The sequence below is a fragment of the Vipera ursinii genome (assembly GCF_947247035.1).
Source record: "Vipera ursinii genome assembly, chromosome: 3".
NCBI lineage: Eukaryota > Metazoa > Chordata > Lepidosauria > Squamata > Viperidae > Vipera > Vipera ursinii.
The window spans coordinates 150006104-150030065 of record NC_139516.1 but is presented as its reverse complement, the minus strand read 5'-3'; the positions used below and the strand labels follow the sequence as shown (position 1 = coordinate 150030065).

The window sequence follows — 23962 nt, the reverse complement described above, 5'->3', positions numbered from 1 at the left end:
GGGAAAAGTGCCCACTCAGAAGCACTACTCAAAGTACTAGAAATAATATCAAACTAAATGGTCTGATTTAGATAAAGCAGCTAATGTTTATATTCTGGTTTCTTTTCAGATTATATAAATCTTTCCTTTTACAGTGGCAACAGTATCTTAGACATATAAAACATGAAAGCTTTGATGGCATGGAATAGACTGTTATAAAATTGATTACTATAAAATATTTCTGAATGACTCCTCTACTGGAAACTAAATCAAATTTCTTGGATTCAAAAAATTATGAGATGAAAAAGGAAAGCCCTAATTAACATTTTATAATTGGTCACTGATTTGATGGGTATCAGTCAACTTTGAACACTATGTTCTTATGTAACTTTTATTTCTCTCAAAAATGCCCACAAATTTAAAAATGTATTAGGTAATATATACTAAGTGCATAGTAGAAAATATTAGTCAAAAGTTTAAGGGTCAAACCATCATCACTGCTTGTAAAATTCAGAATATAGACCTATCTTTTCATTACTGAGGTAAAACTCAGGAGTTATTTTAGGTATTCTGAATTTTTACAGTGGCAATATCTGTATCTTAGACAAATACGATTTGAAAGTTTCAATAGCATGGAATAGACTGTTATAAATTGATTACTATAAAATATTTCTGAATGACCCATCTACTGGAAATTAAGTCAAACTTCTTGAAGCCAAAAAACTATGAAATAAAAAAGAAAGCCCTAATAAACATTTTATAATTGGTTACCCACTCCATTTAAAATCCAGTTATCTCTCAAAAGAATTGATATGAATTTGTGCAAGGAAGTTAAGGTTTATTTAATTATTATTTATAATTAGATTTTTTGGTTTCAACAAACCATAGTTCATATGACAATTCTAATTTTGAGAAACTATATGTCAGAGTGTTAATCTCTACGCTTTAGCTAGACTAATTATGACTTTTGATTGTTTTTTTAATTTGATCCTTGGTTAGCTGATCTTGAAAAGGGAAGCAGGGTTAGACCTAATTAGTATTTGGATGGGTAACTATAAGAAAATCCCAGGATAGTAGACAAGTCTGAAAATAAAACAAAACAAAACCTGGAAACACTGGCAAAGCACTTTCACATTTCTGCCCAGAAAATCACACAGATGTTCCACAAAGTCAATAAGAGCTGACGTTGACCCAAAGGATACTTCCTACTTATAATTTTATTTTTTAATAGTTCTTGTGATTGCACTGTCTGGGAGTTATAGTCACATCAAAACTGGAAGGCACTGTTGGATAAAGCTTTGGTAAGCCACAAACATGGTTTATATATTGCACTGGCTATTCTCACAACAGAGATCAAAAATTATTACAGACCAACTCTTTCCAAGAAATTTCTTGAATTCAGCTAAACTTTCTGGTTGTTTATCTTAATCTGTAAAGTACAATATTGGCTAGGCCAGAACAAGGACAATGATTATACAACACAAATGTTGTGCAAGGAGTAAAACAGGAAATAGGTAACATGGTGTTGGTAAATCTATGGTTCAAACACTGGGATTAATGTTCCTGCTTTTGTAAGTGTTCCCCATCTTGAGTTTCTGAAAAGCCTGAATCATGCCAATTCTTTTGGGTCATTTTTGGATGAATCTATACAAATGTTACCAAACTGTGGATTTATTGTTTTTCCTTATGAACCAACAAAGTTTTTTTGCTGTACAGGTTTTTGTAATTTTGCTCTCTCTAGGCTTATAATACTATCAGCATCCCATACATCAAAAATAACATTGTGTAATTGGAGATTGATTTATCTTTTATTGCCGTTGTTGTTCTAATGGCAACTAATGCCAAATCTAATGGAGAATCTAGGGATTAAGCTATGGAAAATAATGTTAATGGTAGGTGAACAAGCAGGCACAATTAGTTCATCCAAAGGGTAAAATACATCTGGAGTGAGTTATGCCGAGATGCTAAGCAAACCAAGAAAAAAAAATAATTCCACAGATGTAGCTATTTCAAGTGTAAAAATATTTCAGGCATACTAAGGAATCTAGGCTTATGATTCAAGATGAAACATACAAAAACTTTTAAGCTACACTTGCTATTTTTATACACAATTGAGATTTCTCATGAAATCATGTCAGACCATCAGCATTCTTCTCTGATCATTCAAGCCAGTCTCTTTCAAGATAGCTTTTTAGCATGGTCTTTGATAGGATATTACAGCAGCCCCTTTTAACTGAATACCTATGGAACATATTTCTTAAAACTATGCAAAGGTATTGTCTAGGCAAAGCAAACTTGAAAGACATGTCATTTAAAAAAAATGTAACAAACCACCAGCTGTCGCAGCCACATAATGTGCTCACATGATTATATAAGACATCTATTGAAATCATCTAGATCCCTAGAGTTTTCTTCTAATCATTAATTAATTATTCAAAATATTATTGTGATAAGGTATCACCCAAACTAACCCTTTCATAATTAGGATATACAATGCTGAACTGGATTCAAAACTCCCCCCCCACTCCTATGCCAGTAATCTTTTTATTCTAAAAAAAAAGAATTCCTCTACCTGCAGAAGATTTTTTGGATCGATCTCTTTCACTACTCTACCAGTTTACTCTTTCTTTTCTACCTGAAATTGGTACAATAATATTAACAGCAATGGCAGCCAAGCACGTAGGAATTATCCTTTATAAATATACTTTACTCTAAAAGCTTGGTTAGATTATGAAAATAGTTAGCTTCAATTTAGCTTTGAGCTAAATTTCTGCATGGTTTTCATGCTACAGGTAGTCCTTGAGTTACGAGTATAATGGAGCCTGTACATTCCACTCATAACTCCAAAACTCAAACGAGATCACTCCCTTGCTCGTTAAGACGCAGGCAGCTTGTTAAGTGCACATGAGGTATCTCAGGATGGGGAAGGCCATTACGAGGGGCCTAGTAATGGAACAGGCCCCCAAGGCCTCCCCAACTCAGCATAAGAAACCTCATGCTTCCTGTTTTCACCAGGAAGGGGCTTGAGAAATGGCTTTTACAGGCAAAAATGGAGCAAAAGAGTGGAGCACACTCTTCGTTTTCGCCAGGAAAGGGCTTCAGAAAAGGCCTGCCAGTGGGGCGCTTCAGAAACGGAAAGGACTGTCACATGGAGCTTCAAAACACAGCGAATCCCTGCATTTTGAATAGCCCCATAGGCGCTCAAACACTTTATTCAGATGGAGACCTCAGTCACACGGAGTGTTCCTTTCTGTTTCTGAAGCGCCCCACTGGCAGGCACACAAACCTTCCACTCTCTCTCAGGTCTAGATTTGGATAAAGAGTGTTTGAGCAGCAGCGGCTTGAGTTTCTCCGCTCCGTCCGACTGGAAAGAAGCGGAAGCGCAGAGCAGGATTGCTCTCAATAAGGCCGGGGCACACAAGTGAGCTGCACACCCGTGTCTTTTTGCGAGCAATCCTGCTCTGACCCTCCGCTTTCTTAGTTTTGGACAGAGCGGAGAAAATGAAGCTGCTGCCGCCACTTGAATGGGGAGGAGCACAAGGAGAAGAGAGGTCAGGATTTATGCCATTGGCCGGTCAAGCAAGGAGTAGGCCAGGCAGAGTAGGTGGCTGGCTGGGGAGGGGAGATCACAGCCACTCAGATCACTGTTGCTGTCACCGCCATCAGTAGCTTGGATGCACTAAGGGGATTCACTTTGCAATGCCTCGCCACTCAGTTGAAGGCTTCATTCCTGCCCTCAAACCAAGGCTGGCGCACGTGAGCAAGCAGCGCACCTGGGCCATGGACGGCATTGATTCCTGCACCCGGCTAACTCCAATTCCATGCTTTGCCCCTGTTGTGATTCAGCGTCAGCCTGTGGTTTCAGCAGCTGAATCGGACAATTCTGAGGAGGAGGAGGAGGAGTGGTTTGGAGAGCCTTTGGTTGCAGATGCATCGCAGAGCTCTCAGCCAGGCCCCTCCCGTCTTGTTCCTCCTCAGACCCAGCTGTGTGAGCCTGAAAGATTAGATGAAGACGATCCACAGCTGGCTTTGTTCAAGGACGCTCGAAGCAGGAGGCAGACAAGCAGAAGTGAACAAAGAAAAGCAACGAGGCACCTCGGGAGGAGGCAAAGAGAAGCCACGCCCTGAGACTGTTGTTTAAAAGGGGAATGTGTGGGAGGTGCTGGTTGCTGAAGGCAACCGTTTGCAGAGCTTCTGATATAGTCTTGGTCTGTATTTGTTTTACTCTGTTTTGAACTGTTTCATTTAGTTTTTGTAAATAAATTTGGTTGGCTTAATTCCAGCCTCTTGAATATAACAAAGGGGTTGTCCCTGACATTTCTGCAGGGCCGGTTGTAGGCTAGAACAGAACAGCCCCATAGGCATGCAAACAAAGCAAACACTTCCCCCCTTCAGAATGGAAGCTTCTGGGGCCATGATCTCTTTTGCAGAGAATTTGTGTTTGAACTTGCACGATATTACGGCACCCAGGAGCTTCCATTGTCGGCACAAAAAGCATTTCCAAGCTGACTCTCCTCTCCCTCAAAGGGAAAGAAACAGTGGGAGAGAGGAGACAGATTTTGCAAGGTGAGTCCAGCATGGCAGGAAGGGAGGGGGAAGCAGTTGTGGGGAGCGGGGAGAGGAATAGGGTGAATATTGCAGAGTCTCTGTGGTTGCTCGTAAGGGCGAATGACTGCTGTGGTAATTTGGAGATTTACTCGTAAACACTAGGGGGCGCTGATCATGTAACTTCGAATGAGTGTTAATTGAACGCTCGTAACTCGGGGATTACCTGTATACTCTATTAGTATGAAAACTAGACAACATTCAAGCTATATTTAAACAGTCAATTTGCAGATGTAATTAATGATGAAAAATATGATTTTAAATAGTTGTCATTGAATATAGTTTGAGAAGTCCACAATGTTCTTTAATGTTTGCAGAGATTTGAAATAGCAACTACAACACACATTGTAACATCTTGCAACAAGAAGTTGATGCAGTCTCCAAATTGGCTAAAGCCCATTCACACAATCTAGAAGCAACCAAGTAAATTGTACAAAATCAAAATTAAATAAGGCTACTTTACATGGCAAGCCATTAATGTGCAACCACTCAGTGCATATCTGTCAATTTCAGCATGGCAACCCAGAGCTATTTCTAGAATATATAAAATAGTGAAATCTGCAATGGTAGAAAATGGATCCATTTGCCAACACACAAAAGGCAACGTAAGTGCTTCCAGGGCACTTGTAGTTCTAAAATTGGGCCTTGTTTGTTTCTCCTGCACAAAATAAAAAGACATTGTTTGAAAAACAATATACCCAGCCCAAGCATCACAAAAATGTTGGTTGGGGTTCTATATTCTTATTAATTAAAAAAGTTAAATTATCAAAAGCTAAGGCATACCAGATTTACACTGAACGATGTACTTTGATCACCAGCATCAGAGCCTCTTACAAAAACTATTTATTTCCTGTTGTTTTTAATAATTGTTCCTCTCTTTCATTTTTAATGCACAAATATTTATTATCTACTGGTCCCCCAGCTATGAATTTACTAACAGCATATGTTTCTCACAATGGCTGCACTACTTCAATTTGAACAAGATTGTTTTAAGCAATTACAAGTTGGCTTCTTATTGTTTCTCCTAGTTCACACAGCATATAATCTGGCACATCAGAGAAGTGATTAGCATTGGGTTACAATGATGATTATACAGATATTTGCTAATGAACTCATAGACATCTATCTATCTATCTATCTATCTATCTATCTATCTATCTATCTATCTATCTATCTATCTATCTATCTTATATGACCACCGATATTATATATTATAATCCAGGGTGGCTTAAAACAATATTATTACTTTATATCAAAGAACAACAATAATTAAAAAAAAACTTCCAGGCCCCCAGAGCAAACACTCCTCTATATATCAACATCTGGATTTTTTTTCTAGGCTCCAGTCCCACCCCTGATGCAACAGCCAGCTTTTCAAGGCCCTCCAGAAGACAAGAAGAATTTGGGGTTTGCCTGATTTGAGGATGAAGAATGTTCCATAGGGCAGGGGCCACTATAGAGAAGGCATGCTTCCAAAATCCCAGCAGGTGACAGCATTAAAGGAAGCGACACTGATGTCTCTTAATGTCAGGATTGTTTTGCAAATAGGTTTACTAGAGATTAATCTAGCTAGGGTTTTTTTTTGTCTTTTAGCAGGCTAGACAACAGTTCTTTTTTCATGAAACAGATTTAATGACTAAATTCACACTACAATAAGCTCCGTGCATCATGTTTGATGTTGGTTTAATAAACTGTGTAAACCTAGTAAAGTGATTTGTAAATGATGGTTTACAACAGTGTGAGGTGTGGATCCACCCAAAAGTGGTTTATGGAACAGACACTGGTAGAGAAAACAGAGTTTAATATATTGCATGGCCCCAGTAACTTTGTGTTAATTTGTTTTGCTTTCCTGAGTCCATCTGTTTTGCCCCTTTCTTTCTCTTCTTCATTTGCTCTGTTTCTTCTATTACCCGCCTCCCCTCGAATTGTTTTGTTCTGGTTATGTAAAAATGTCTGTCTCCGTTTCCTCATTCAATTACTGCACACATCTGGGCAAGCTTGACATTATGAATTAAAGTCCAGATGGTTCGACATTCTTGGCCTACAACTGGATTTAGAATTTTTTGTGACTTTAACCACTGGCCACCATATGAATCAAGAAAGTGCTCTGGTTTTAAGAGAGCTCTAATAAAAGAGAATTTATTGTTATAGAACAACTATTGAGAATTAGTTGCCCCATATGCTATTCAACATAGAGATAGAGCTCCATTAGGCACTCTTAATACTCCCAAGACTGCTTTTAATGCTCAAGAGAAGATGGTTATTTCTGAGTATCACGGGCTCTTAGTGCTTTCCAAACAAACCCAGTACAATCAATTACAGTTAAATGAAGCCAGTGGACATCCAGGTGCCTTGATACAGCTGCTTTTTCAGCAGCCAGACTCAGAAGAACCTACAAGGCACCTGCAGCTTGATATGGAACATATCATAACATCATTGCCTACTAAACTAAAGCAAACACAGTCCATAATTTTATGCATTTGCCAGCAAGAATGCTTCTCTGAATTAACATAGGATAATTGCAGAATACAGCTACCTGTACCGAAATAATCTTGATGTACTGAGTACTATTGGGACATCTGGCACTAATAGTAAGATAATGCAGTGATGTTGAAATATTTTAATAAGGTAGGATGGATATTTTAATAAAGGATGGTTCCTTAAATGTGATAATGTGAACAACAAGTTATTTTGCTCATGTATATAAGGCCCCGCTTCGTTTAATAAAGTTGCTAACTTGATTTAACCAAGAGCCAGTCAGCCTTAATGTAAGGCAAGAATTCATTAACTCATGCTACCTTGGAAGTTAATGTGCAAAAACTGAAGTGTTCAGGCTGAGATAACATTGACAAACAAAGGCTAAATTATATGGATGGATTTGTTTTGGTGTTCTGGGCTTCAGATTTTTAACTTTAAATAGCTTCTAGTCAAAATATTGTGCTTGTGTGTATATATACAGTATCTGTGTGTCAAGAGTGCTGTCTCTGAACAATACTTATGAACACTGGAATTGTTTTTTTTTACATTAACATTGATTATGCACTATTACTGAGAGAAACAGCTAAGGAAGGAGAACTAATGGAGTTATTTCATGTGGTTCTGGAGAGCTCTTCATTTGAAGATGAAACAGATTCCTCTGAAACCCAAATTTTGAAAAGTTTCAGAAAAACAGCTTAAAGATCTTACTGTGAACAAGTTCCCAGGAAGCTCAAATTTCACAATTGTTCTGGGGACCCAAGTCTGACTGAGAAGATAAAAGTACTCCATAGCCATGAGGAGAGAATCTGGACTTGAACCTGGGAGCTCTGGTTTAAATCACTGTTCATTAGGCAATTCTGGAAACAATGATTGGGCTTACATATCACACTAGTAATCCATGAGTGATATATATCATCATTATTTTCATATCTCAGACTTTGCTATCCTTGTCTGATCCATGTGAGGCAATCAGAAATGAGAAACCAAATGTAAATAAGATGTAACATGTATTCTTATCAATAGCAGCTAATCAAAACCATATAATTTCTTTCCTGCTTTTTATAAAGTGATCAAATTAATATTGAACAGAATTAAGTCCAGCCTATTGGTTTGGCCCTCTACAGCAGTCACAAGTTCTCATGTGGCCCCTTGGGAAAATCAATTGCCCACCCATGGACTGAAGAGACAGAGAAGTTATCCTTGAACATTCAATTTTGTTCAATATTTTATGAGAGAAACTCTGAACTTTACATTAATAAATTACAACAGAAGCACCCAAAGATTCCTCCTATCCTATCTAATTTCACTGGATAATTTTTAGTGACCGACACCTGAGGATAAGATCCATGGTTCTGGTTACACTATTAATGCTAATTTGATTTTTCTCTGGTTAAAAGATGGAACATTTCATGTGAGATTAGTGGATAAATCTTAAGTACAATTAATGTATTTTTATATAAAGATCCCAGTCAATCTTTAGAGAAATGATACTGTTAAAAATACAGTTCTGACTGGTAGTTCTGAAAAATTACAAACTGGTTTGCAAGTTAGCACAACTGACAAAAAATTCTCAACTCCATCAGTTTGGAATGAAACTGAACTTCAGTGGCTCTTAAGTTCAGAAAAATAAAATAATGTTGGCAAACATTATATGTATTTATATTTATCTCTTCAAAAATACTCATCTCAAATTTTAGAAATAAGATTGAAATTACTATCGTTTCTCCAAACCAGACATAATAAACTTATATTTTTAAAATTCTAAATAATTGTTTTTAGAATTTAAGCACACATAGATACAACAACAACAAAAATTACTAGTACCAACTGAATTAGAATGATAAAGCTCCTCTTTTGACTTAAGTATAAGGGGTAAGAAAGTGTACTACTCACCTCTGTTAAACCAGAAACTTCTCCCCGGGCATATGGCCTTCTGATAGATGGAGTGAACACTTTGGCCTCTGATACTGGCTGTCCTCTCATAAAATGCTTCCCTGCTTCAAAAATTTCCACTTCTACCATCTTACCCATGAATTCAGGGTTCTTTGGTACAAGAATCTTTAAAAGAAAATATATTGATTATTTTTCCTAATACTTTGAAAAGTAATTACGATTTTACATTCAAAAAAAGGAAGAAAGATAAACATAAAGAGTGTCATGTGGTATCTTAAGATTCGATAGCATTTGCCCTAACAGAAACTATACAATATTAGCCTTTTAAAAAAACTCTGCCCACAGCCCGACGTTCAATCCTGACTGGTTCAAGGTCAGTAAAATGAGGACCCAGACTGTTGGGGGCATTATGCTGACTCTGTAAGCTGCTTAGCAAGGGCTGTAAAGCACTATGAAGCAGTATATAACTCTTAACTGCTGTTGCTATTGCTAGCAGTGAACTAGAAAATATTTTTCCAATTAGAAGTTGATTTCATGTTTCTAATTATTTAGAATCTAAATAATAATCTAAATAGAGATATCTTAATATGAGAGATGCCATTTTTAAATGAAGACAATGAGGGGAAATCAATTAATAGAAAAAAATCATTTAAATTAATCTATTTTCTGCAACTTGGAGAAAACAGATGTGCTTGACAGCTCCAGTCACAGGGTTGGTGGAAACTAGATATCAAATTTGTGAACATTACTTCTGAGAGTTACAGTTAAGGATGACAAATAGGACATTTCCCCCCTTATTTTTAAAATGTTACCTGTTCGTAGAACTTATTATGAGCAACATAAAACTTGGAATCAAAGGATTCTTCTGTAACAAGCACTTTCTGTCTCTCCCCAATCTGTGAAATAATAATAAAAAAAATGCAAGTACATAGCAGTGAGTGAAAAGATGCTATTGTAAATCCCCCTTTCTCATGCAATTATCAGGCTGATGTGAAATAATTTAATAGCCACTGGAGGAAAAAAAACCTATTACATCTAATTATCGTTTGGACAGATAAGGGACTAAGGCCCTTTCTACATATAAGGGATGAGGTGATCTGAGATCGATGCGGCTCTTTTATTCCCCTAACACTGTGTTGCTTCTAGCTGTATTGAAAAGCTGAACCAATTAACTCTGCAAGTTAATCATCTTGGCTTATGCTCCAGAGGAAAAAAAAACACGTGGTGATGACAGTTTCCTCCACAGCAGCAGGATAGAACAGCAGAAATTCTTACCTTGTCCTGCTTCCCACCCACCTCTTTCCTGTAGAAATGAATGGGCCCTGACTTTTTGGTTTCTGGCTTGCTTTCCCATGTGCCTTCTATGGCCATGAAAAGACAATATGGCAAAGTGAAGACTGAGAATGGAAATGAGGCATTAGCAGAGTGTGATGCTGTCCCATTGGCTGGCTGGCTGGAGAGGGCGTTGGTCAACCTATATGAGCACAACTGCTAAGACAAATGTCCTTCTAAGGCAGAATATCAGCAAATAGCCTGAGCCTGCAAAGATGAAGTCAGGAAAGCTAAGGCGCAAAATGAACTAAGGATTGCGACAAAAGTCAACAACAACAAAGCTTCTTTTCAACATGTAAAAAACAAGAAAAAAGTCAAGGAAGCAATTGGTCCACTAATGGGAGAAAATGGCAAGGTGATGAGCAACAGGGAGAAAGCGGAACTGCTTAACCAGGTTTTTTTGCATCTGTCTTTATACAAAAGGACAAAATAGTCCAACCTATCAAAAACAATATCGTAAAAAACAGATTAGGAATATAAGTAAAAAAAAGGCAAGAAAATGGTAAGAGAGCACCTGTCCATCCTAGATGAGTTCAAATCACCAGGAACAGATGGATTACAATTCAAGGTTGTGAAGGAACTGGCAAAGGTGATCTCAGAACCACTGAAATATATCTTCCAAAGATCCTGGAGCACCGGGGAACTACAGAAGACTGGGGGAAAAAAGCTGATGTGGTTCTCATCTTCAAAAAAGGAAAAAAAGTGGATCCAGGAAACTACAGACCTATCTGCCTGACCTCAATACCTGGGAAGATTCCAGAAAAGAGAATCATGCAATGAATCTGCGAACTCCTAGAGGCAAATAAAGTCATAACCAAAAGCCAACCTGGGTTTGTCAAAAACAGATCACGCCAGCCAAATCTTATTGTACTCTTTGACAAAATTAGTGGACCACAGAAATGCTATGGATATAATTTAATTGGACTCCAGTGATGAAGCACCCACAACTGCTGACGGCAAGCTGTTCCACTGGTTAACTGTCCTCACTGTTAGGAGGCTTCTCCTTAATTCCAGATTGCTTATTCCCTTGATTAATTTCCATCCACTGTTTCTTGTCCTGCCTCTGGAACTTGTCTCCAGAAGTTGTGAATGCTCCAACACTGGGAAGTTTTTAAGAAGAGATTGGACAACCATTTATCTGAAATGGTATAGGGTTTCCTGCCTGAGCAGGGGGTTGGACTAGAAGACCTCTAAGGTCTCTTCTAACTGTTATTCTGTATTCTGTATCCTCCATGGCTGTAAGAGATTAACGATGTTTAGATTATAGAGTGTAATTATTTCAACTAGCAGTAATTAATTCAACTAAGCAATTTGAATACAAATCGTTTTTAAAACTAAAACTAATTTCCATTGCCAAAAGAACCCCTTCATTATGAATCTTAGATCTATTAATAATTCTCAGAATTATTATGCTGGAGAGAAGGAATTGCTTTACAGAGCCTTGGGAATGTTCTTTCCTATGGTAGTTATATTGATACAGTGTATTTTAAAAGACCTGGATATTGTCTTCTTTTTTTGTAAGCTCTTTGTACAACTCTTTCAAGAGGGGGGTGGGAAAGGAGAGGGTTACAGCAACCATCCTTTAGATGTGACTGCTTGACTGTTTCTCAGCACTGCCCCCAAAGGAAAAAAAGTAATCAAGACCACCAATATCGATGTTACTAGAATAGATTTTCTTGCAGTATGTTCCTGGCTCATTTTGACAACCACATTTGCTAGACCTCACACTTTTATCTGGAGTCTAAAAATATTCACAAAAATGTATCTGTCTGCTGTTGGACAATAATTTCAAAAATACCATATTGCAACCTTAATCAAAATTAGAAGATTAAAATCATGGAGACAGTGCATAGATTAAATTATTAGCAGCCTTTCACTGTCGTCCAGGGAAAACAATCACTGGATTGTTCTGCAGCAAGGAGATCTCATTGTGGATATGGCTTTAACCAGGAAAGGTTTACAAAATACACTTATTGCAATGCAGTGTCTTTGCAGTATTTAATCTATAAACTGTAATTATAAATAACAGCCCCAAACACTGATTTTTTTATTATTTTTGCCAAGATATTTAATATAGGAGCCCTGACGGTACAGTGGTTATTATACAGTATTGCATGTAAACTTTGTCCACAGCCAGGAATTCGATCCTGAGTGGCTCAAGGTTGACTCAGCCTTTTATCCTTTCGAGGGCAGTAAAATGAGGACTTAGATTATTGGGCGGCAATATGCTTACATTATAAACTGCCCTGAAAGTACTGTAAACACTATGGGGCAGTGTATAATTTTAAGGATTTCCTGTCTATCCTTTTTCCTATGTCAGTGACCTTCCCAGCATGGCTGACTTCCTGTCCGCCCTCTGTGGCCATCCCCCTGTTCCTTTTGCAGAGGCCTTCCCTGCATAGGCAACTTCCTGTCCATTCTCCTCTTTTCCTATCACAGTGCATTGAGTACCAAACAAACAATGAGTACTGGGACATTTTCATGTCAGAATGTGAAGTTTTGAAGCAGTGAGGTACCGAGGTAGCACTGTATTTCAAAGAACTACAGGTAGGTGATTCTTGGTGAAATAGCTTTTCAGAAGAGGAATGGTAGTACTGCAGAGCTCTGATATATTATACTGCACTCCCTCCTTCAATTTTTCCTCACAATAACAATCTCGCATAGTACGTTATTGGCCCACAGTCACTTTTAAGCTGCCATTTTGAGTATACATTACTTAAAACTGCTTCTCCCCAAACCTAATTGTACATCGCAGACTAAATATCTTTTGGATTTCTTCAGATTGGCTTTTCTAAACCCTTGCATCATTTGATAACAGCAACAATGAAACAGATTGTTATTTTTATATTTATAATTCATATTTTATACTACCAAAAGCAGCCTACATAACGCTTCCTCTTCCTATTTCCCCACCACAGCCACCATTTGAGATGAGTTGGGCCGAGAGAGAGCGACTGGCCCCGAATCATCCAAATGGCTCTCATGCCTAAGGGAGGACTAAAATCGGCAGTCTCGTGGTTTCGAGTCCAGAAAGTCGATCACTGCACCAAACTGGCTCTCAATGATTACTGCCCCAATGTGTACAATGTATGTGGCATTTGTAATGCTGCTCACGGAAACTCTTGTTTCCTCTCTTTCATTTAGCCAAATAGAATTGATCTAAGCAACAGATGCACACAGTGCAAACCTCCATCTTTTCAACTCTTTCACTGCCTGGCTGGAGCCTTGAGAAGCAGGAAGGATTAAACAGAAATCAAAGGAAGCAGGGCATGAATAGTACCTTGTTAGCATGACAAAAGGAATACCTCTGTTGTTGAGCATTGGGCAATGCATCTCATTAAATTCAAGCGAAAGAACAATTATTTAGGCCCCCCATGACTGTTTTTGGCAGTAGGCTCTGTATCAGAGAGCCTATCCAATCTGTGGGGAGAGCTGCGGCTTTCTCAGCCCAACAATCCTGCTTCAGGGTAAATCGCCCAGTTCTTAGTACTGTGCACCTGCATCTGACTGCTTCATTTTGATCTGGTCTCCTGCTGCGAAAATGTTGCTTCTTCAAGCACAGACATGCCTTGAAATGCAGCTCATATGAAAATTATATTCAGGGATGTCAGCAGTGACCTAAAAATGACAAATGGGCCTCAACTGCATTCTTTTAAAATTCAGTTTCATTTAACTGATTTCTTCTCTACTCTAGTATCTTGCCATATGAAGCAGTTCCATCAAAAACTATATACCGGTAGGTAGGAGAAGAAAATAATATATTACCTATATCTGTATCTTTATCTAACTTATAATCATGCGCTTCATTTGTTACCTTTTCCTGTCTTCCTGATTTTGATTTCTTTACAAAATGTGATTATGAAAGGCTTCTTATACCCAGCATTTTCTCTCACACACATAAACACAAAGACACACAGACAGAGATATTCTTGCTCTTTCCTGCAGAATTAGAAAAAAAAAAAAGAACAAGGATGGAGATGAGGTCAGAGCAAAGCATTCTCCCCTCCCTTTCACTATGAATAATTGAACATAATTATGTGCAAACTTCCCACACCACTTTTTAAAGTATATACATTTACAACTTCTTACTAATGTTTATAAAAAAGTATATTTTAATCTGCATTCTAAGCAGGAGTTGGAAATCTGCCTCTCAGCAAATTCATTTCCTTTCCCTTTTCAGTCTAGTACCCAAAGAAAGCTGACTGGCCAGGTCTCCCTCAGGGCTTTCACTAGGAAACAAAATGGAAGCTGAGAGTGTTACTTCAAAAATCCCAGGCATTTCAAAGGGCCTTAAAGACCTGGCTCTCCTCCCAGGCCTTTGGAGAGATGGACCGCTGCCCCTCTTTTCCCTTTCTGTTCCCCTTTGCCATTGTTCTGCTTCGTGTGGTTCTCATATTTGTTTTATTGGTCCCTGTTTTTAAAAATGTTTTAACAACTGTAAAGTTGTTAAAAAAAAGAGCCTTGGTGGAGCAGTGGGCTAATGCCTCCTTAAGTAACACCAGCTGCCTGCAATTAGTGCAGGTTCGCATCCCACCAGGCTCAAGGTTGACTCAGCCTTCCATCCTTCCGAGGTAGGTAAAATGAGGACCCAGATTGTTGGGGGCAATTAAGCTGACTTTGTAATAATGTCGCTTGGGGTGTGTGTGAAAGCCCTAATAAGCAGGCATATACATAGAATGAAGGCTACTGCTAAGCTTGTAAGCCGCCCTGAGTCTTCGGAGAAGGGCGGGATATAAATGGAATTAAAATTAAAAATAAAAATAAAAAATAAAGTACCCAGAATTATTGGGAGTCTAGAGGCATATAAATTGTATTAATTATGAAGACAATTGGTAAGGAAACAAAAATGGGTTAAGAGTAGCCTAGCCATCCCATTGGCAGCTCTTGTTTGCTTTCATGTGTAAGGCTAAGAGGGAGAAGACCACGACTCTACCTGAGGGTCAGATCACCTAACACATAAGCTGAGGTGGGCCTCCTGGTAGATATTTCTGTCAAGATAACAATAAATACACATTTATAAGAGTGGATAGAATCAATCCAGTGCAACAACTTTCCCTTTATGGCAAGCCTTTTGAAGCAGAACGTATTGTACAGTTTAGATATTGCAATGCTATTCATTGTAAACAGAATGGTCCAGTTCACCATAGCGTAAGATAATAAAATGATCTTAGAAGAAAAAATAAATAAACAAGAGCCACAGAGAGCCAAGGTGTAGATGGAATTTCCTAATTATCAAGTAATGACATTTCCATCAGAGACACAGTCAGGTTCCTCATGGAGAAATTCAGAAGCAATTAATGCCATCGATTAAATCCTAAGAATTGTGAATGAATAGGACAGTTTTGTTTTACAGCTGAAAAGAATTTTACAGCCATATTCAAAACTCATAAAGACCTTGGAGCTCAAAAGAGTATTCAGAGGAGTAGCAAATCGAAGTAAGGGTTCTTTAGATATTAAATGTGTTGCCACTCTTCCAATGCTCATGGCAGCTGGCAGCACTAAAAACCATACAAGAAGAAATCGTGAAACATCCACAGAACAGGATAATGCACAGAGCAGTCAAATTGCAACTAAACATAGAAAAAATGAAAAAGTATATATTGATGGTGAAACCCATCCAATCCCAAATGGCCTACAGTCATGCTGATCTTAATGACTTCTGGAAGAAAGTTGCATCAAGCTAACTTCCACAGCAAGGTTGTTCTGTTATATTGGTACCATAACTGAGAGGTAGAGTGTCCTAGACTAGACTTCCCTTACCTCATTTCACCTCACTAATAGGGAATTATCATCAGCAGTTTTTTCCAGAAGGATTGCCACAGGTAGGCCAATTCTGTTGGAGAACACAACCCTATAAGCATATCAGTGCCAAGTCAGAATGTGGTGCCTCCAATTTTCCACCCTGTAGATAGTCCAGAAGGTGAATTATCTCCAACTACTTCCTAGCTTCACATTAGAAAAAAGGATCAAACTAGAATTATCACTTTTAATGATCTCTAACTTTTATGGAAACACATTTATGAGCAGGGAGGAAAAAGAAATACTTTGTTTCCAAAAAAACTACCTTAAGCATATTTATCTTAACTTTTTAAAATCTGTGTCATAAATTTTATTAAAAAAATAGATTCCTATCAAAGCGTTAAGAATTTTTACCCTCTTGTTTTATCCTAGTTTACCAGATGTATCAAGCCTGTTTGTATCATGTACAATAACATAATTTTATAGGGAAAAAACGCAGGAAGTATACATGCATTTCATATCTATCACTTTTCCAGGAGGATTTTTGTTTTCAAATGAATCCTTATCTATGTATGCATATTTATATTACCATAGTTTAATATTTCCCCCTTTAGCTGGAGGCAATGGAAAGTTACTGTTTCATATAAGATTAAATTGCCTGATTGTAGTTGGAATTGAGTCTTACATATGAATAACAGAAAAATAAAAGAGAATATGACCTTATCTGGTTCTTTCTTTTTCAATACTTTAATACATAAGAATAGCAATAATAATAATAAAAAATTTAGCCAGGGCAAAAAGCAAGATGGAGAAAAAAAATGGAGAATCATCTGTCTTTTAAAACTCAAGAACAACAGATGATCAGAATGTGGGAGCTAGATTTTCTAGAAAAAATAATAATGTAAAAACAAGTATTAATATTGAAAGAGACTAGGAACCATTATTTTGTCTTAGATAGCTTTTATATTCTTTACTAACTCTACGATAACCACAGATGAAACAGAGGGTTTTCAGGGCTTTGGGATAGTTCTTACCCTTTTTGATTTGATGGACAGCAGTTCCCCAGGATTGCCTGTTAGTAACTGTTTTTTTCCAATTCCTGTAAACTCCTGTTTATGTCGTCAGTGATAGTATCTAGTCACCTTGTCTTCTGTCAACCACTTTTTTGATTGTGTTCGATTTTTCCAAGCATCAAGGTCTTCTCCAATGACACTTGTTTTTGTCCAGGTTTGAGAACAAACTAAAACATATCCATTCCTGGTCTTCTATGTAAACTGATAGTATTGTACCTTTACGATTCGGTGTTATTTAGATTTTGTGTTAAATGATTTGTGATACTGCACTATTTCAAATAAATATTAGCCCTTAAATAAAAAAGCTAAGGTACTTAATTGAACACCACGTTTTGTGAACATTTAGTAATGCTAGAGAAATCCAGTACTTTGTAGGAATTCATTAACAGGAGAAAAGATCAAAGCAACTCTACCTTTCCTTAATTAATAAATGTAGTCAAGTTCTGAATGGTTCCAGTACTCTCCTCTGCAAGTAAATAATATTTCTGGCACATGGATGCACTTATAGGTGAATTACACTGTTAATAAAACCTGGGACAGTCCTCTGATGCACCCTCTTTCAATTATGGTTGGTCCTTCAACTGAACATGAAGGAAGCCCTTGAAGAAGTCTTGAAGCTCTGATTGGGAAGAAAGATATCAAGATTCTTAAACAGAAGTGAATTGGGGCAGAACAACAGAGAACCTGGGACTCCTACTTGGAGAAAACTGATGGACTAAAAGATGGACGCCTAGGCTGAAGGAAAGAATGATAGGTTAAGGCATGGTGAACGGCACAGATAGTTGGTACCAGAATTCTAGAATGAGTCAAGTTCTAGAATAAGCCAAGCCAGCTTCATGAGAAGTCAGAAAAAATTCTGCTAAGTCCCTAACCATTATAAACAATTCTGTCAAATTCTTCCAGAGTCTACATCAGGAAATGCAAGCTTAAAGAAAAGAATGGCATGTGTAATTCATGTGTAGCCCATCACTTGGGGGGAGATAGCTTGATGAAGATATCATGGATTCAACCCCCTAATCTATCTCCTGAATTTGCTTTTCTGAAGCAATTAATAACTGGAGGGAAACTTTCAGAAGATGACATACATAAGGTATTGAAACTTTATTATATGACACAATATACAACTTACACTAAACATCAATGTAGATTTTCAAGTTGCCGATATCTATTTTCTGTACCATTAGGCAAAATCTCTATCACCCATACAGTGTATTTTTTATCAGAAGTTTAGGAATTCCATAAGCAAATCTTATGAAGCAGTACTGTACACTTTTCAATAGCAGCAGAAAACAGGTTTTTTTTTACAAACATAGGAAGCTTCCACAAATGGTCCATAAAATCACTACTACTAAGTAATATTATAACATGATTTAAAAGTGACACGTGTTTTTAACATTTTAATATGCTCACATTCAAGATTTCAGAGAAAAACAATTGATCACTCTAATGGTTCTTTCACAGAAACCAAATTTAAGTGTTGGGTGGGATGAAACAAAATACTTACAAAATATGCTCAGCAATCTTGGGAAACAATTCACACAGCCATTTTTGTGAAGCATAAAATATTATAAAGAGATATAGTACAGAACTATTATCATTATTATAACTTCAATAGGAAACTAAACTGTATAATATAACATTCTCCACAGAGGGAAGGTGAATCAATATTTTGAAAATTTTGTGAAGTAATGCCTTTTTTAAAAAACAAAAACAAAAACAAATACAATGCTCCTTTCCTGAGTTTTGCAGGTCCTGTTTAAATAGATTCAGCATGTTTGGCTCAATTGCTTCACTATTCCAGAGCATGAAATTTTATACTTTCCGTAACTATAACTTGTTGAAATTAACCCATCTAGTGGTTCTGTCCAGTATGCAACTATCCTTTTGCCAGGAAATTAGAATCCTTTTCAGTTGTTTCCAAAACTTCATCATGAGTGATCTGTTTAGTTTCTTGACAGTAGAATAGAAATCAGAACAGATGTTGGCTTTATGAATTCTGCATTTCCATTTTATGAATGAAACAGAAATAAAGAAAACCCAGCTATTATTACACGTGAAGCTAAATGGTCAAGTATCAAAAAATTATTGTCTTGATTAATTAACTTTTTAGGAAAGTAATGGATTGGATCAGTTTTCTGTACAAATTAGCTGACATAAATTCGAATTCTGAATTGTATACCTGTAATAACAATTATAATCAAGTAGCTTTAGTTACTAATACTATTGCTGAGATGCAACAATCTTAAGAGTTACAGAGACTGGCTGTGCATAAACATTGTAGGTTTTATACACTTCAAAATGATTGCCTTTGGCAGAGTTTGCAAAATAATTTCTGATAATGTTAGGAATGTTAGCAAGAAGCATTTCAATAATCCCTATTATTCATTTGGATCAGAATATAAAGCTTTAAAAAGCAATAATATTTTACTGTGCAGTATAACCCCAAAAGAGATGCAGTGGCTCAGTGGGTTAGGACGCTGAGCTTGTTGATCAGAAGATCGGCAGTTTGGTGGGTCGAATCCCGAGTGCCGCGTAGCAGAGTGAGCGCCTGTTACTCGTCCCAGCTTCTGCCAACCTAGCAGTTCGAAAGCACATAAAAATGCAAGTAGAAAAATAGGGACCACTATGGTGGGAAGGTAACAGCGTTCCGTGTGCCTTTGGCGTCTAGTCATGCTGGCCACATGACCACAGAGATGTCCTTGGACAAGCGCTGGCTCTTCGACTTTGAAACGGAGATGAGCACCGGCCCCTAGAGTCGGAAACGACTAGCACACATGTGCGGGGGAACCTTTACCTTACCTATAACCCCATAACCTTTATAATGTAAAAAGAATGAAATTGTAAAAACAACTAATGCTACTGATTTTTTTAAAAGGTTTAGAAAACTATTATCAACAATTCTTCAAGCTTATGCTTTAATGGAATTTATTGTCTACTGACAACTGAAATATCTAAACAAACTACAACATTCATAGAGAAGTTATTAATTATTGCCCTGACAAATAAGATGATGAACCTTCAGATTTTTTAAAATAATTTGTGGACTACATAGAAGTTAGTTAAATTTCAGCAGATTTCCATTAAAAATTAGTAACTCAGATATCACAATGTAGAAATGCATGGCTTCTCCTCCAGGAACTGCAAACAATTTCAGCCTTATTTCTCTCATCCTGGTTTATAGAGGAAAACCAAAACAGAGAGAAAGCCAATTTCTCCGTGGGACTGGCAAAGCTTCTGGAACATAGGGGTAAGGAGAATTCAGGAGCCAAGATGAGTTAAGAATTTCTGCCAAGAGGAAACTACCTGCTCTGCAGCCCCAAAGGAAATCTGAAACTGTTTTTGAAGTGTTTCCCCTGAAACAGGAAGCAAAGTAATGATAAGTCAGCTTAGCTTTCCAAGCAAAGTTAACATCTGTAGGTATGAGAGAAATAGAAGCAGAGAGAAAGAACATAGACAGGTGCAGTCCTCATATGGGGAAGAGGCCTAAGAATATTAGTTATTTTTATAATAATTGAAAACACATTTTAAAAAATCAGTACGTAATATCTGCCTAATGCAAGGGTCCCCAACCTTTCTGGATTGGCAGCCCCAGGGTGGGGGGAGGGGCAGATGCTTTTATGTGTGCGAGCATGCACACGCGTGAATGGGGCCACGCACACATGAACGGAGCCATGATTGTGTGCATAACACAAATGGGGCCACGAGCGCCCATGCAATGCTCGGGTGATGCTAGTGCCCATGCAATGCCGCGATGCTAGCACTAGCATGACGCCGCAACACTAGTGCAAGTGAGAGGGTGCACTCGTGGCGATGCTAGCACCCAAGGGTGTGTACGCATGCACACATGCATGCACTGGCCAGTCATTCACGCAGCCCGGTGGCCAACAGCCCACAGCCCGGTAGTGGGCCATGGACCACAGGTTGGTGAAACCTGGCCTAATGGATCATGGCTTGCTTAACTAGTCCTACTGTGAAGAGGAAATTCTCTAAAAGCAATGATAATTCTGGTTCTTTCCCAACATTACAATAAATCTGTTAAGCTGCAAAATACTTCCAAAATACTGTATACAGCTTAATAGCTATATAAACAGACACAGAACCCCAAACACAACACACATTATAACCTCCCCCCATACTCCAGATTTAAAACTGATTTTAGATCTTAAATTCTTATGCTGAAATACTGGTATGAGATTAAAAATGAAATGATAGATTGATAGATGATAGAAATGATAGATCAAAATAGAAAAATTATTTCTTATTGAAATAGGAGAATTATTTCATTCAAAAGCTAATGATGCATATTTTGTATATTTCAAGGATTTTGTTATTGATCAGTTTCTTTTACTGCTGCATATTAAAGACTAAGATTACTTTAAGGAACTTAACCCTTAGACTTGCATGACATCTGAAAATAAAAATAGCATATTATGTCATGTAAAAGAAATATGCACACTTAGTCCTATTTGATGTGCCTGAACATATCTCCATGTACAACTTCATGTAATTCAAGCTACAATGGTATCAGGGAAATTCTAGGGTATGATTTGTATAGTTTTAGATTACACCGAGTGAGTGATATTATTATATATTGCTAATTTATAGCGTTCACATTGCCTTTCTAACTAACTAACTACAAATCTACTAGAACAATGATGGGGAGTATAATATAAATGACTTTCAATTTAAAAAGTCCATATTTCCCCATTTCTTCATACTCTAATTCTTAAAATATAAAACTCTGTTGAGCTGAAGTTCATTAGAATTTCTAAAAAAACTCCAAAATTTACATTTTAGGTTTATATAAACATACACTTTTATAAATCAAAAATGTGTCTGCTGTATATAACTCATCCATACTGAAGCCTTAAATATTTATTTTTTTCCACCAAGCTTTAAGAGAAACAACCAACAGTTTCCATTATATCAACGTAAGGGTACTTTCTAAAGTAAATTCAGGAAAGTTCTACTGATGTGCAAGATAAATGGGGTTATAAAATGTAATCACTTTACCTAAAGGCCTATCTTTCCAGGTAATTAATAGATGCTGATAACGAAAAAAAATAGGTTCCTACGCTGAGCTTGTCGATCGAAGGTCGGCAGTTTGGCGGGTCGAATCCCGAGTGCCGCGTAACAGAGTGAGCGCCTCTTACTCGTCCCAGCTTCTGCCAACCTAGCAGTTCGAAAGCACGTAAAAATGCAAGTAGAAAAATAGGGACCACTACGGTGGGAAGGTAACAGTGTTCCGTGTGCCTTTGGCGTCTAGTCATGCTGGCCACATGACCACGGAGACGTCCTCGGACAAGCGCTGGCTCTTCGGCTTTGAAACGGAGATGAGCACCGGCCCCTAGAGTCGGAAACGACTAGCACGCATATGCGGGGGAAACTTTACCTTTAACTTTATATTTCAAAATTCACTTGGTAGATGCAACTGAAATGTTAAAATAACTAAATAAATATTTCATAGCAACAGGCAACCAAAGAGAATAGGATTCAAAGGTTTTAACTTACTAAAACCAGAGGGTTGGTGTTCATTTCAAGTCTCTGCTCAGTGCAAAATGCCAAGAAAACTGGCTAACTGTAAATACAGCTGATTAAGAGGCTACCTCTGTTCTGGGCAACTGTTTGGAGTTATATTGAAAGAGCTATAATGTGTTGCTTCACAGTCTGGATTCCTACAGATTCTTGGCTACAATCATGTTGTCTTCTCTTAGCAAAACCCAATATGTTTGCAACCAATGGAAATACAATCCAAAACAACAGGAGAGAACATAATTGGGAAAGGCCATTGAACTGGGTCAGGTGAAACAATGCAGTGATGCTTTTGTATTTTGCCACGAGGCTGGGTCTCAAACTTGTACGCTAAGCACCAGGGGTAGAATTCCCATTTAATTTTCTTTCCATAACAGCATTTAGGAGAGAATAATAAAGAGTGGAAAGGAGAAAAATTGAAACATAAGCACTGAAAACCACAAGCAGAAAGCGCAAGAACTAGAAAACAAGAAACAGAACGACACAGCACACAGTAAAGGTTCAGAGTGGAATTCAAACGAACTCTAGATCAGAAAACACCAAAGGCTACAGTTCAAATCTTTTAAAATTAATGAACATTTGTACGCTATAAACCAAAGCCTATTTTATGTTCGTTCATTTTAACGACAGCAAAATAGTATGGTGAGCTTTTAAAGAGTTAAACAAAAAAATAAAAAAGCTCCAATTTCCAGAATTACTTTTCAAAAAAACATTGGAAGCCGTAATCTTCTAGCGCAAACTTATTGTTAAAGATGGTTAGTATTACAGAAACATTTTGGATAATTACAAAATAATATTGTGCATTAGGGAATGGCCTCTCATCAATCTGTTCCTGCCATAGCCGGGTATCAATCAAAATAAGAATATCAGATATAGCCCTTGCCTGAATAATATTCTCCCATTGATTTCCTCCCATAAAAGGTCACTGGAGAAGCACAATCTGAAAGTCCCAGCATTTGATTTATATGGTAAACTATTGACTCAGTCCCAAGAGCTTTGTTTAGTCTTCTTGAAATGGTTGAAAAATGTATCCAATGGCTTAGACAAAATAAATTACCAAGCCATTATAATTAAAGGAGCATATTTATTTCATTTATGCCTTATATTTATACCCTGGTTTTGTGTTGGATTCAAGGTGATAAAGGTTGGGATTACTTAAAAATTGAAGCGACTAATGATTAATCTGAAGACTTCATTTTATGTATTTCAAATTATTGCTGCATGTAACTTGAAAAACAATTCTGACAATTAGTTTTTGGTATAGAAAATGTTTGTAAATATATTTAGAACTGCTCATGTTATCAATCTTAGTTGTGCCAAACTGCATTGAA

General features: G+C 37.4%; 1 protein-coding gene across 2 annotated transcripts in view; it reads right to left on the bottom strand.

The window, feature by feature from the left end:
• Positions 1–23962, bottom strand: part of CDKAL1 (CDKAL1 threonylcarbamoyladenosine tRNA methylthiotransferase) — a 307006-nt gene that overhangs the window by 18228 nt on the left and 264816 nt on the right. For both annotated transcript variants that reach the window (XM_083359500.1, XM_083359501.1), the window contains 2 exons: positions 9768–9851; positions 8956–9120 (listed from right to left, as the gene is read on the bottom strand). In XM_083359500.1, the coding sequence (XP_083215626.1) occupies positions 8956–9120; positions 9768–9851 (249 nt within the window). The remainder of the gene's footprint in view (positions 1–8955; positions 9121–9767; positions 9852–23962) is intronic.